Genomic DNA, 15,367 nt, shown 5'->3' on the forward strand with positions numbered 1-15,367 from the left:
CATTATTTTACTAGTATAAATTTACTATTCTACCCTTAATTACATTAAAAATTTTCAAAAATAGAATTATCCCACTTTTTTTAAGGTGACAATCCCACCAATTTTATTGCACACCTGGTGCGTATAGTCCTACCATTTAGTACGCCCTTGGTTCCTCTCCATTTGATTCCTCTTGATGCCTCCTTTTTAGCCGTTGGATCGCTCATCGTGAGCCGTCCATTTTCCCACATGACCAAAAATTCTCATCTTTCACAGCTTGAATGTTGAATGTGCTCGAGCTGCCGGCCGAGTTCGACGCCGTCGCCACGGTCCACCAGCGATGCCTTGATGTGGGCCTTCCTGTCCGTGTGGCGTGTGCTCGACGCAGCCGAGAGCCGACGCGGGCGCCATTGACTTTGGACGCCCGATGACATCGAGTGCACTGCCGTGGACAGTGCCAATGGGACTCCGGGGCCGGTCGCTGGGTAGTTTTGCTCGCTCCAATATGTCATCCGAAGTGTTACACTGTGGACTGGGTGAAGCTGGAGTCTGGAGAGCTGCAACTGGTTCCCACTCTAGTTTGTTTTCGTCGTTTTACAAGCATGATGGCTTTGCTGCTATGCTAACACAAAATGCATGGCGAACATGAAGAGTGGCAGGGTGCAGGTCAATATGCATTTCTTCTGGCTGGTAAGGGGAAATCCTCTAGATATATTTTTCAATAAGAATTTCAGCCCAAGAAGCCTCTCTTGACTTCTTGAGTGTACAAGAGAACAAGAACAGCACCTAGTGAACAGCAAGACATTATCAATACCCCCATTCGCTCGGAGGAATTTGGAGGAATCTGGAGGAATTTGTGAGAAGAAAACACTGTTCCGGATAAAAAAAGAAACGGATCAAGCCGGTTTTAAATTAACCATTGAGCACACGGTAGCAGAGAACAAGAACAACAGCCACCAAACAGCACATTAGGCAAAAAAAAATATTGTTCCTAAAAAAATCACACTGTTACTACTATCAAACTGGTACTGAAGATAAGCGGTCTGCACGGCCGGGAAGCTTGACGATGTGGTGGTACTTGGTGACGATGGCAACCATGGCCATGACGGTGAACCAGATGACGTTGACGAGGTCCACGGGCGAGCGGCGTCACGACGAACGTGAGCAGCAGCACGAGGCCAGAGGAGGAGCAGGGCACAGGGAGCGCGCCCATCTGGGGAGCCTGTCGAGGCGCAGGTACTTGGTGGCGACGGCGAGCACGGCCATGACGGCGGCCCAGATGACGAGGTCCATGGTGAGCGAGGTGCGCGGCTGCGACGTGACGAACGTGAGCACGAGGCTGGAGTAGGCCACCAGGAACGCGTACTGCACGAAGCGCGACCGCGCGGGCACCCCCGTGATGAGCCCCACCGTGAGCAGCATCGAGGTGCCGAACCCCGCCCAGCTCGCCGCCATGAACAGCCAGTACCGCCGCCGGTGCTTGTCCCGCATGATCGGGTCCCCGGCCACGTGCCCCTCTTTGTCGTCGGCCTGCCAGTACCCGCCCGGGATGTTGGTGCCCAGCTGGTACGTCAGCGCTGTGATCAGTGTCGCCACCACCAGCAGCGTGTCCGCTTCAGTCGCGCCGAAGTTCGGTGCGTGTGCGAGCAGGCCGCCGCCGCCGCCATCGCCATTGCCAGCATTCGGCGGCGGCCCTTCCTCTTGCACTAGGGAGGGCTCACCCTCACCATTGCCGGCGCTGTTCATCTATCCTGCTCGCAGGTAGCTCGTCTTGCGTGCGTGACCAAAGCGCAAGCTCTCGACGGTGAGCATCTCTTGAACCTTTTGCGCATATTTATATAGGAGTATAGGCATAGGAGGAGACGCGTCCTTTCCCTTGTTGGTAATGATACCCATGAGTGGTTTCCTTGAAGGACGCGGGAAGCACGACTGAACTTGCGAGGGCAATGGTCGATTGACCTGGTGCTCTGCTCCGTCTCGAGTCAATAGCTAGGCAAAGTCCTCGTCAATAATGTTGGCACTTCTGTTTGATCACATATGTCTATCGCCTTCTTGCTCCTTGGTTTCCGTGAAGTGTACTACTTTGCCATCCAAAAGGAATGCTGTAATAACGGCCCGTTCGCTTGTCTTAAATTTGGCTTGTTCGGCTTATTTTTTTAGCCGGAACAGTGTTTTTCTCTCACAATAATTCAGCCGGAACAGTGTTTTCAGCCAGTTTCAGTCAAAGTTCAGACCAGCGAACGGGGCCAACAATTGAAACCTAATACTAAAAGATTGAAAGGGAGTGTTTAAGGTAGATGCTGTACAAGTTCTTGTGCAGCGCCTCAACTTTACGCGTTTATATGTTATATATAATAATAAAAAACTTTACGCGTTTATGTTATAAAAAAAAACTTTACGCGTTTATGGCAGCCGTCTGGTACGTATCATTCGGTTGTTTTAGGTTGCATTGATAAAATTGTTAGGCTATAGAATACGGAATAATTTCACAGAATAAAACTCGACCTAAATACTAATAAGAACCTGTTCTTCAAAAAGGGAAAGAAAAGTCCTGGAGTTTGTATAGCTCTGTATCATATGAACTAGTTCAACTTGAACTGCATTCCTTGACTACAATTATTTTCTAGGACACGTAGAGCTGTCTTCTCCCTATGAAAGAATATTTCAAAAAGACAATGACTTCAAAAGCACGATGCCACATATACAACAATAACCGGCTAGTTTTTACCATGTCACACAGGCAATAATACATACAACTGATACAATGGATTGTTATCAAGGTATTTCTCAGATACTCTATACTAATGAAGGATTACTACATACTATATACTACTCAATTCATTCCAAATTATAAGACGTTTTGGCTTTTCTAAATTCATTATTTTTGCTACGCACTGAGATATACACTATGTCTATATGCATAGTAAAGTAACGTATCTAAAAAAATAGTCAAAACGTCTTATAATTTGGAACAGAGGGAGTACATGATAAAAAGGATGACTTGGGTGTTGTTTATAAAACATTGTAATTATATTGTACGCTTGTCGCTACGCGGTGGGCATTTCATGTTAGGGACATCAGACAACCCGTCAGAACAGAACACGGGGCCTGTAGAGTTGAGCCATCCAACTCTCCATTTCCTTGGTCCCACTCACCGGCTTAACAATCTGGCCACCCTATACGACCTCAGCACCAAACAAACATATATATGAAAATTTATTTCTTGAATATTAGTATTCTTTTATTTTGCCATAGCTATTAATTAGCGCTCTTTTATACAAATTTGGTCGGACTCAATTTTTGTGACTTAAGACAACTCCAAAAATTAATTTATTTGATTTGAAGATGGAGGGGGTACTTGCTACCTGAAACTCAATGCATTATTACAAGACAGCCATTCGTGTCTAGCCCATCAGGCCGTCTCAAAAGAGTGCTACCCTTTGCAGGCAAATGCATCGTCATATATTTCACTTGTTCTGTTCTTCAGTTTGCCCGTTGGCTGTCTTCTTCTAAAACTTCAAGGACGAAAGTACAATGCCTATGCCACACACGGCAGTGAGCCACAGTGACAGGGTCACTAGCAGGAGCTCATTTTCCAAGTTCCAACCTCGCACTCATCAGTAAAATATAGTGGACTGCATATATGAAAGAATGCATACATGATATTCATTTGATTGTTTTCTTAGAGCAGATCCAATGTCGTTTGAAATCGAACGGTGGGCTTGTCCAACCAAACGATGAACACTATGTTCGAACTGTTGCCTGCCAGATCAAAAATCAAACTCACGAGTAGGGCCGAGAGCAATAAAATAACCAATCTTGTACGTGATGAGGGGGGGGGGGGGGGGGGGGGGGGGGGGGGGGGGGGGGGGGGAGCGAATTTTCCGCCTAGCCGTGAGAGGATAGAGAGAATTTTTTCTCTTGCTACGGCTATCAAACTCTGGTTTTGTTCGGCCTTTGTAGATTTCACAGTTCAATTTACAGCATGTTCGCCAATTTGTCTTGGTAAGGGCTTATTAGCTAGGCAATAGTATTTTTCTTTTACAATAAACTAATATTAACCGGGCTTATCAGCTTAGAAATCAACCAGCGAACATGTTCTTAATACTGCAGGCGCCCTAGTCGTACTTGTTTAATATATTTAATTTAGCTTTATAAAACCTTACACTCCAAAATTGAAATTGTACGTGTAACCAGTGGTATTAGAGACTAGCTTCATCCAAGCCTTGATTTAATATGGTGAACAAGACATTGAACATAAATATGCATTTTAGGAAGAGAAAAAAAACTTGTTCAACAAAACTGAGAATAGAGAAAGCTACAGTACCTTAAAAACAGTTGGTGTATACCAAGATCGAGCCTGGAAATGTAACTGAGGCGGCTAAAATTCTTTTTTTTAAGAAAAACAGGAGGGGAGACCTCAACTGTGTGTTTGTTATGAATCAGAAGAAAAATAAACAGTTTACAAGAAGCACTTATACTGCCATAATACCGTTTATTGAAAAATGAACAAATATAACAGCACTTATACAACCATACGCCGGTGCCGGTGAAGTAGAAAAGTTATTTATCATATACTAGCTTTTAATTCAGATCTCTTTCGTTCTGACTGGGTAGTTGAATGATGGACTGCAATGACAATAAACAATTTCAAACCTCCTATCTCGTGGTACGTCTTCCTCTAGTCATTACAGACGACACTTGTGGCAGCTCAAAACAACTAGTAGTACATGGGAACACGTCGGACTAACCCGTTCACGTGTCCTTAAATCCGGTTGAATCCACTTCTTTTTTATTCAAAACAGTGTTTTTTTTCATAAATTCGTTCAGTATTTCTCTAATCCATCCAAATTTTCTCCAGAATTCCTCCAAACAGACATGCTCACGAGAGCTTAAGGTGCGGTGTGCACCGTTGGTCTGTTGCGCTTGCGCACGCCGTGAGACCTGATGACTGGTGATGAGCAGGGAGACTAACCACTGCATTAACTGCAGGTACAGGGAGGTTAATGGTACCAGTTTCAGATCCACATATCGGGTATCGATGGGTCCATCCCCTCGTGGCCCTGTCCGATCTTCACCAAGGCCTTGTTTAGATTGGGGTTAGGAATCAGTATTAGGCACTGTATCACTTTCGTTTGTATTTAACAATTATTGTCCAATTATGGCTTAACTAGGCTCAAAAGATTCGTCTCGTAATTTACAATCAAACTGTGTAATTAGTTATTTTTTTATCTACATTTAATACTCTATGCATGTGTCCAAAGATTGAATGTAATAGAGAGAGAGTGAAAAAACTTGCAATATAAACAAGGCCCAACTAAACGGTCAACCGACAAAGTTCTCTTCTCGAGGAAACATGGGAAACGCGCTCTCATAGTACCCTTCTTGCGCACGGAGCCAAAAATACTAGCTTCACCTGGCTCATGCTAACGCGCGCAGGCCCCCATGTAGATTGGACGTGGGTGCCCTTCTTCTTTTACCAGTAGCCACATACTCCTTTTGTCCCATATTATCTGTCGTTTTCGGTTTCCGTGCTACAAGTTTGACTCGATTTGTAGAAAATACGTACAACATTTGTATCTCCAAATAAATTTATTAAAAAACTAGATTCAAATATCTTTCTAATGATACTAATTATGTAACATAAATATTAATATTTTTGTAATATATATTTTATCAAAGTTGTTTCTCGGGAAGCGAAAGCGACAGATATTTTGGGACGGAGGGAGTACGTTGGAGAGGGCGGGGCGGAGGTGTGGCACCGACGCGGGGAGGGAGGGCGGGCGTCCTGGCGTGGCTCGTCGGAGCTCCGGGGCGTGCTAGCACTCCAACATGGATGTCCCTGGCGTGCGACAGAGGAGGAGGAGGAGGAGGAAGGGCGGTGGGCGGCAGAGCGTGGACCACACAACCGTGCCGGCGAGGAGGGCGGGGCCGCGCCGCCGGGGATGGAGGAAGGGCGGTGGCGGAGTGTGGGCCGCGCGTGGCCATGCCAATGAGGAGGGCCCCAACATCGAGCTTCGGGATGCAGACGCGAGGAATCCAAAGGCCGTCGTGGTTTCTTTTCTTTTCTTTCTTTCTTTTTGATAAAGTCATGGGTATGGTTGACTGATTGGGGACATGGATAAGAGAACATATTGGAGGGACAGAAAAAAATAAAGAAATGAAAAGAAAAAAAAATAAAGGTATAATGGACATAGTATCTTTTTGAACTATCAGAATAAGTTGTTTTATATATCAAACGGTCTACAAAACCTGCTTCAACTGCCTGAGCTGCTACAGGTGAAGTCACAACAGAAGTTTTGACGGAAGCCGGAGCCCTACCAAACGGCCCGAAGCGTGCTTGCCAAATCATGAACGTTTTGTTCTAGCGCGTATAGCCTGCGTGTTCGCACTATATATAAGCCACTGCATGCACAACTGAAGCCGACACAAACACTCCCGAATACATCTTCTCCCGGCACCGGAAGCTTCTGCTAGATTAACTTGTCGTCGCGGCGATGAGTAGCTTGCCACTGTACGCGCCAATGAAGCCACTGGACCCCCATGCCATCGCCGGCGACTCGCAGGCCATTCTAGAATTCCTCGCCGAGTACTACCGCGACGTGGACAAGTACCCGGTGAGGGCGGCGGACCTGGAGCCAGGCCGGGTCCGCAAGCTGCTCCCAGAGGCCGCGCCAGAGCACGGCGAGCCGATGGAGCACATACTGGAGGACGTGAGGCGGGACATCCTGCCGGGGCTCACCCACTGGCAGAGCCCCCGCTTCTTCGCCTTCTTCCCGATGAACGCCAGCTCCGCTGGGCTGGCCGGGGAGATGCTGTCGGTGGGCCTCAACGTCGTGCCCTTCGTGTGGGCCGCGTCGCCGGCCGCCGCGGAGCTCGAGAGCGTCGTCGTGGACTGGATGGCGCGGCTGTTCGGCCTCCCCGCGCCGGTTCCTCTTCTCCAGCGGCGGCGGGGGCGTGCTGCAGGGGAGCACGTGCGAGGCCGTGGTGTGCACGCTCGCCGCCGCGCGGGGACCGCGCGCTGGGTAGGCTCGGCGGGCACGAGGCCATCGCCAGGCTGGTGGTCTACGCCTCCGACCAGACGCACGCCACGTTCCAGAAGGGCGCCCGGCTCGTCGGGATCCCGCCCTCCAACTTCCGCGTCATCAGGACTTCGGCGGCTTCCGCCGGGTACGGTCTCACCGCGGAAGCCGTCCGCGCGGCCGTCGACCACGACGTCGGCCTCGGGCTGGTGCCGCTGTACCTCTGTGCCACGGTGGGCACGACGGGGCTCGGCGCCGTCGACCACGTTCGCGAGCTCGGGGAGGAGGCGCGCCGCCACGGCATGTGGGTGCACCTCGACGCAGCGTACGCCGGCAGCGCCGCCATCTGCCCGGAGTTCCAGGACTACCTCGACGGCGCGGAGCTCGCCGACTCGGTGAGCATGAACCCGCACAAGTGGTTCCTTACCAACATGGACTGCTGCTGCCTGTGGGTGGCAAGACCCCGTGACCTAACCTCCGCGCTGTCCACCGACCCGGAGTACCTCAAGAATGTCGGCGCGGACGACGACGGCGCAGGAAAGGAGCCGGCCCGCCATAGACTACAAGGACTGGCAGATCTCCATGACGCGCCGGTTCCGTGCCATCAAGCTCTGGGTCATACTGCGGCGGTACGGTGCGGCTGGCATGCGCGCGCACATCTGCCGGCACGTCGCAGCAGCCAAGTGGTTCGAGCAGAGGGTGGCGGCCGACGAGCGCTTCGAGGTGGTGGTCCCGAGGAGGTTCTCCCTGGTATGCTTCCGCCTCGCACCGCGGTCCGGCCGGGACGACGACGCCACTAACCACGTGAACCGGAATCTCCTCGCGGCGGTGAACGCGAGCGGGCGGGCGTTCATGACGCACTTCGTGGTGGGCGGCAAGTTCGTGATCCGGCTAGCTGTCGGCGGTGCCTCGACGGAGCTGCAGCACGTCATGGAGGTGTGGGACCTGCTGCAGGGCAAGGCTGCTGAGGTTCTACAGCACTATGTGAAGCCTAACGGGAGCTTTGCATCGTAGCGAGAGCACGGAGCTTTGCATAAGCATGCTCACTTGCACGATATTCTTCTAATGTTTGTTTCCAACTCGTACTATCTCGGGTAGGCTATGCATTTTCTTCTGTCAAAGTTTCGACGATTATTTTGTTTAATCAAAGTGTGATGTGTTTAATAAATTTCGACGATTATTGTGTGCCAAAGTGGAATGCTTTTAATCAATGTTTATATAAGTGAAAAATATGAAACTAAATTACCGATCTTGACTGAGTACTCCTCTTTCTAATTTTGATCAGTCTTGTGGTTGGACTTGTTTCCATTGGGTCAATGGTGGTACCGAAGATTGTTTGAATCAGTCCAGAGAGGGAGGAAGTGGATTATGGAATTAGGGGGCTTAAACCCATAATATCACATAAGTGGACATATTACAAACGGTAATAGTAATACACATGTAGTATATTGCATATTTCAGTTAGCACCATATGATATTGCTCTTGCAGTGCATCCAAACAAGTAGATAGGTTGTACTTAAATTTTTATATGTGATATTTATTATTTGCTTGTTTTGGTCATGTTGTCAGCAATTATATCACCAAAATATGGGAGATTGTATGGAAAATGGGTCTGTGATCCATTAAGTTGGATTTTGGTGTTTGGTGAACAACATGACCATTTGGATTAACAACATTTTCTAGTATAAAAGGTTAAGTTTAAATAGATGCAAGGTTGACTTGGACTTAGGCAACATGAAAATTGAAGTGATCAACACCTCAAGCAAGACATTATAAGCCATGTTGAAGACCTGCAAAACATGCTAGAAGTCTAAGACACCAGAAGTAGAAGCCCGGATGCGAAGACACAAACGAAATTGAAGCTGATCGAGATAAAGAGATGAATGAATTGGTCTTCTCTCATGATTTTTGGATTTGCTCAAATTGATATGATATCAGTTCAAAGCTGTAGAGATCTTCAATAGCTTTCCAAAATATCAAAGATCATCAAAATCAAAGTTCGGAGCTAAGAGTTATGATCGTTGTTACCGAAGTAGTGGGCTGAGGCTGAAAAGGTAGGCTTAGCCAACCTTCAAGATTGGGATAGCCGACTCTCCTTGGAAAATTGTCGGTTGGGGCGATTATCACCGCTAGTTTGCCGATTATCACCGCCGGTTCGTAACATGATGGTCGACCCATTTTCACCGCTGGTTTGTGTTACGAAACCCTTTTATAAAGAACCGAAGCCCTGACAAACTAGTCCTAACTATCAAATAAGATAGTGCCATTGTAACTACTCCTGTCTAGGCCTAAATGCCTAAATGTTGCGACGGCAACTATATATACGCTCTATGATATGGTACATAAGCCTTTGAATATATTGGTTGTCTCATGGCAGCAACACTATGGTATGGTATACAAATCTTAATAATATGAATATATCTTGGTGGTCTAGACGGGCTTGGACAAGGATGAGCTTGACCCTCTTGGGGAACCATCAAGCAAGCGAGATCTCGAGACTTATGTTCTTCGTCCTGATCAAACCCAACCAAATCCGACACCCGCCCACGGTGGCTTTGCCATGCTCACCACACCGGCTCTTATGTTCTTCGTCAAATCATATCCGACGGCATATCCGACGCCCGTCAGTTCTGCGCCCAGCCGCCCACGGTGATTTTCACCATGTCCACCACACCACAACAGCAAACAGGTTACCAGACCGGCCCAACCAATCCAAACTTTCTGCAAACAGGTTACCAGACCGGCCAATGCAATCCAAACTTGCTAATACCTTCTTGTACCATGATTATACCCACGGACTGCTAGTTTTCCCAGAAATCATAGTAGGATTTAATAGTTCATGTTTCCCTCTTCGATAATTATAAATACATTAGATTATAATAACACCATTTTATCCTCTCATGAACCAACCTTTACCTTCAGTAAGCAGAAAACTATGAGACCACATAATAAGCAAGCAGATAACAGTGATGGACCTGGTGGATACCAATACCAACTAATATCATGTAGCCCGAGAGGAAAAGGGTAAACGAAGTTGACATATAGCAAGTGTTTCTGATGGAATCGAGAAACTTCATACCACAGATAATCCAACCTTGTTCTACAGCACGCACTCATACATTACTATATATAAACAAAGCGTGCAAATGAGACAAGAGGCACTACCATAGTTTTCAAGGCGTCGCCTAGCGTCCAGGCGTACCCAGCTCGCCTGGGAAACAGTGGCGCCTTGTGGCCAAGGCGTCGCCTAGGCGCCGCCTAGGCGTCCAGGCGTACCAAGCACTCGCCTGGACGCCTAACCGCCTTTTAAACTATGGGCACTACACTGGCAGGAAAGAGTAATACTTTTATGTAAAACCACCCATGCATTCCAGATACATCATCATACACACACCACCATACCACAGGCAGAGCGCCAATCACCGCCTGGATACCTCCGGGCGGATACCAGGATTCATTCCTGGCTACACAGCAAAAATAACTTATGAAGGAATTTGTCACGATAAGCTCGATCAGATTTTGGAACCTCAGCTGCCTTCCAAGCTTTTAGGCAGCAAGTACTATTATCACTATGAGCAGGACCACTCCGAAAATAACCAGCAACAAGCATATCTGCAGAAAGAAAATTGGTCACTAAATCTGAACAGCGATGACGGAGGATGGTGTTCCTAAAAATGGATCTAGGATACTAACGAAGTGTAAAAGAGCTCGTGAAATTACCAGCGAAGAGTTCGACTTCTGAGTTTTTAACAGCTTTTGAAAGCTGGCCTTTAGCCTGTGAAGTCGCTACAACGGCATTCTCTATATGGGAGTCAATGTCATCTGGTTCACAAAAGGAGAAACACAATTAGATGGGGAAGCGGGCAGGCCTATGCTTGAACGTACCGAAATGTAGATCCAATTTGCCAGAAAGGTCACATACCTATCATTGCTCCTTGATCATGGACTAGCACAGCAAGATCTTTGAAGATTTCGTTTACTTCAGTGATTTGGTGCTGAATCTCTTGTATTCCCTGATCCCTCTCCTCAATGATGGCCTCATTGAACACAATTTCATTATCCAAGAAGACCAACTCCTGCCTATGGTAAATCAAAAGTTTGAAATTAGCACCTTGAGATATTCAGAAAATTGACCTGTATAACAGTATAAGTAGGAAAAAGGTCTCATTCTTGACATGCAAACAAAGGGCGATATGTATTGTCCAAGCAACGTTAAAAATCAAGGAAGGCATATGGGTCTCCAAATTAAAACCTGAATACATAGCAAACAAATCTATATAGAACAAGTAGTTTCACATAACACAACAGACAGAATCAATTTACCTTCTAGATTCTAGAAGCTGCGTGCGCTGCTCTGCCAACTTATCAGCGCCATTATTCACTTCACTTGAGTTGTAGCTGCAAAGAATGTGAACTCCAAGGTTAGGCACTTAGGCATATTGTGGCAATACACTGAACAGTTTTAGTAACATTACTATTAACAGATTTAAAACGAGGGAAGTGAGAAGAAAAGAAGCATTCTAAAAAATCATTAAATTATTAATGAATTACAGAAGGGAAACAATTATAAAATGTGGTATAGAAGCATGAAGGCAAAAAATGTCTGAAGATCATGCTTTACTGTTTCTATTGAAGAGCAAACATCACTAAAATAGACTAAGGTAGAGGAAATATTTTATCATGTGAAATCAAGACTATCACACTTTCCCTCTCTTCTTGCAACACAAGTGTTCAAAATAGAAGTATAGAACACGAGTCTGACAACTGGGCCAGGGGCTAGCAAGCCACAGCAGCAGTCATGAACTAAATGCTAGTGCTTGGTTCAACGTGCTTAATTTTTTTCTGGCAAAATGTGGTAGTGAACCAAATTTATTTTAGCAAGAGGACAAATAATACACAAATGGAACATATCGAGCAAAAATGATTCAGTTTGAGGGCACATCTCAGAACATAACATATCTCTGATATTTAGCATCATGGCAGGGTTAGATTAGCTTTGAATAGTTGATAACTTCATGCTGCAAATTATAATGCAGCAGAAATATAATGTCGTAGTGTGTAGGTATGCAAGGATTGATGAAATCAAACAAACATAAAATGTAATAAGATACTGATGGTTGGAAAAAATCAGAAGGTCCTGAAAGGGTGTCAAGTTTGGTTTATTACAAGTTTTTATTTCACACAGAGTGCAGCTAACTCAATTCCTGAGATGTATCTTTGTGATGTTGACGGCCATCTTATTGCACTTGGCAACTGGCTGGCAAAATCTTTTATGAGTTTATTCATTGCACTTGTATTAATAATAAATTTTCAGACATTGTACCATTACAGGACTGTTATGGTCAGGAACGTCTACCAGCACTGCAACAATTGCAGCCATGGCTTACGGCGCAGGCATGGAAGAACACAGCATGCCAAGTCATCCACATTGTTTGAACTTCAAATAAGTTCAGTTTGTTAATTTGGTTTGTTGTCTTTTGTATTGGATTTTTGGTTAGATAAGTTCTTAGGATTGGCTATAAAGCCAGAACATTGATCATCCAGATTAAGCAGGAGATTGAGTTATCTCTCCGCTTCTTGCTTCTCCACTCTTGCTCTCGCTCTCTGCCGCACACATCACGGCTCCTTGACACCAGGCATTCAAGCCCTGGCCACCAGTCACACACTGCTACAACCTACGCAATGCTCCATGTCCTATCAAGGACTACCAAGAAGGCAAGAAATGAATAGTACCAAAAAAATGTATACGAATTTATTTTGTTTGGAAGAAAAATCCTTGTAGAAATGCAAAAAAAAAAACATATGGAAGAAAAATATCTGCCAGCCAATTACCTCTGTGGCAGGCCAGCTTGAGAAATAAAAGGTGCATATGCAGCTTCTCTCTCTACTGCTAATCGCTGAGCTTTCTGGAATTCTTTTAGGACTGCTTGGAAATCTTTAGCTAGCTTTGCATCAGCAATCTTCTTGGTAGCCTGCAAGTCAATATGAGATCATGACTACAATTGTAAAAAGAAAAGACCAACTGTCATCCACATGGAAAAACAAAATTCCCCAGATAATAGAGGAATAGGCATGGGCAAAAAAATATATGCAGCTGAGACGAGATTTGTCTTAAATGCATTGTGATAATTTCAAATCCTGCTACGATTTTTTTGTCACAGGGAATGCCACCATGCCAGAAGAGAAGTATGCTGTAACAATGAAAGAATTTCTACAGTTACCTACTTACATCAAAAGTTCCTATTACTTTATGCAAAACTAAAATATGTACAAAACAAAACACAGCGCATTAGGTTTGATCCTCCAATCAGAATGCATGAGTTGTGTCCGTTCAATAACTCCCGTCTTCTGTAATTAGAACAGAGGATAAATATCTATGCTGCAGGTTCTGGTTCAAGGCACAGCAGCAAATGTATTGCAAAATAAGATACTCCATCCATCCCAAATTATAAGTCATTCCAACTTTCTTGGAGAGTCAAAGCATCTCAAGTTTGACCAAATTTATATAATAAAATAATACTCTCTCCGTTCCAAATTATAAGTCGCTTTGACTTCTTTGGTACATCTATTTTGCATGCATCTAGATAAATAATGTCTAGATACATAACAAAATGGATGGACCAAAAAGTCAAAGCAACTTATAATTTGGAACAGAGGGAGTAACATTTATGATACTAAATAAGTATCATTAGATTCTTCATTAATTATATTTTCATAGTATACCTACTTGACGTTTATGATACTAAATAAGTATCATTAGATTCTTCATTAATTATATTTTCATAGTATACCTACTTGACGTCATAAATCTTTGTAGTTCTTTCTATAATTTTGGTCAAACTTTAGATGCTTTGACTCTCCAAAGAAGTTGGAATGACTTGTAATTTGGAATGGAGGAAGTAACATATTTGCTCAGTTAATCCCAAACCAGAACCAACACCAATGCTAAATTATGAAACAACAAAAGTAAGGGTGTGAACAGAGCATGGTTCCAAATTTCATCATATCTTGGTGTAGTAGGAGGAAAAAGGAATGAGGTAATGCTTTGTACCATCAAAGAAAACAAAAAATTTATACTTAAAATGAATAAAATGGCACAGGGAAATTTCATTAAGAATACTCATAGATTTATATCGAGAATTCGAGATAGGCACATACGCTGACTTCAACGCGATGATCCGCCTCGCTAGCTTGTTTAAGCTTGTCTGATGTATCCTTCACTAGTTGTGTTATGTGTTGCCGTGTTTTATGTCTGCAATCAAAAGCAAGTGATAGTTAGTAGTAGACACATCAAGATGATTGGAACTTGCTATCAAAAGCAAGTGATAGTTAGTAGTAGACACATCAAGATGATTGGAACTTGCTAGCCTATAGTTGGGCATCATTAGAGTTACTATTAATTCATTTAATTTCAAAATATAACACAAAATGAGCAAGGACAGCATAAGAATTGATTCAGATGACCAAATGAATCCATGTAGGTCATATGGCTTGATTCACTCAATTCAATGGCCGATGACTATCAGCTAAAGTAAGCATCATCAGTCAGGAGCGATAACGTATGGAATTAGCAAATTGGGTTACGGAAGCAATCCCTGAAAAATGAGGGAAAATTAAGCCCCAAGCAACCATTGGCAACAGTAATCGATGTATCAACCACTTGCAACAGGAATCGATGCATCCACAGCAGCGATGAAACCTAAGCCGTAATAATTTTACAGGCGGATCAAAACCAGAGTGGACCGAGTCCGCGAAATCAAAACAGATGGGGGTTAAAGCAAGGCAATCAAAACAGATTGGGGGTAAGGTAACGCAGGTAGGCGGGGGCGGCGGACGCACATCCTGTCGCGGAGGTCGGGGGTGTCCTTGGGCGTGCCGAGCGTGTTGACGAGGCGCTGGAACGTGGCGACCGCGGTGTTGATCTGGAAGACGCCCGACGCGACGGCCTGCGACGCGCCAGCGCCGGCTACGCCCGCCCCCGCGGCGCCCCGGCCGTTCCTCCGGCCGCCGCCGAGCGGCGCCCCGCGGACGTGGCCCGCCTCCAGGTCCTGGAAGCTCATCCTCTCCTTCTCCTTCCCCTGCCTCTCTGCCTGGCTGGCTACCACCGACCCGGTCGAATCGTCGCCGCCCCCGCCGCTCGAATCGAGGCTCCCTCCTCCGAGCAGGAGATGGGATCCGAATCGGGGTCTCTCGCTCGCTCGCTCGGCCGGCCGCGAGAGGGGTGAATTCGGATTTGGGGAGTTTGGAATCGGGGGACCGCGTCGCGTCGTCCTTCGGCCTTCTCTCTCTCTTGTCCTGTGTTTCGTTTCGTGTGGCGTCGGATTGATTGGGGATTCCGGAATTCGCTCGCGGCGAGCAATAAGCC

At 45.8% G+C, this 15,367-nt stretch overlaps 2 protein-coding genes and 1 pseudogene across 2 annotated transcripts; 1 reads left to right on the plus strand and 2 right to left on the minus strand.

Moving 5' to 3' along the window:
• LOC136458011 (uncharacterized) lies at positions 1-1,779 on the minus strand. The gene has a single exon (XM_066458018.1). The coding sequence runs from the start codon at positions 1,723-1,725 to the stop codon at positions 1,129-1,131; it is 597 nt and encodes a 198-aa protein (XP_066314115.1). The 5' UTR covers positions 1,726-1,779; the 3' UTR covers positions 1-1,128.
• A 4,579-nt stretch (positions 1,780-6,358) lies between these two features.
• Positions 6,359-8,015, plus strand: LOC136460447 (tyrosine decarboxylase 1-like; annotated as a pseudogene).
• A 2,003-nt stretch (positions 8,016-10,018) lies between these two features.
• Positions 10,019-15,367, minus strand: LOC136455889 (syntaxin-23-like). The gene is made up of 7 exons (XM_066455599.1): positions 14,842-15,367; positions 14,161-14,254; positions 12,835-12,974; positions 11,326-11,400; positions 10,925-11,082; positions 10,723-10,824; positions 10,019-10,614 (listed from the first exon to the last, which is right to left on the minus strand). The coding sequence occupies exons 1-7, from the start codon at positions 15,060-15,062 to the stop codon at positions 10,457-10,459; spliced, it is 948 nt and encodes a 315-aa protein (XP_066311696.1). The 5' UTR covers positions 15,063-15,367; the 3' UTR covers positions 10,019-10,456.

This window comes from Miscanthus floridulus, chromosome 6 (assembly GCF_019320115.1).
Source record: "Miscanthus floridulus cultivar M001 chromosome 6, ASM1932011v1, whole genome shotgun sequence".
In the NCBI taxonomy this organism is placed as follows: Eukaryota; Viridiplantae; Streptophyta; class Magnoliopsida; order Poales; family Poaceae; genus Miscanthus; species Miscanthus floridulus.

Coding starts and splice junctions, on each gene's coding strand:
- LOC136458011 (XM_066458018.1), bottom strand. CDS start 1,725: ATGAACAGCGCCGGCAATGGTGAGGGTGAGCCCTCCCTAGTGCAAGAG.
- LOC136455889 (XM_066455599.1), bottom strand. CDS start 15,062: ATGAGCTTCCAGGACCTGGAGGCGGGCCACGTCCGCGGGGCGCCGCTC. Junction 11,083..11,325: donor CAGCTTCTAGAATCTAGAAG/GTAAATTGATTC, acceptor GATTTACCATAG/GCAGGAGTTGGTCTTCTTGG. Junction 10,615..10,722: donor AGAAGTCGAACTCTTCGCTG/GTAATTTCACGA, acceptor TTCTTTCTGCAG/ATATGCTTGTTGCTGGTTAT.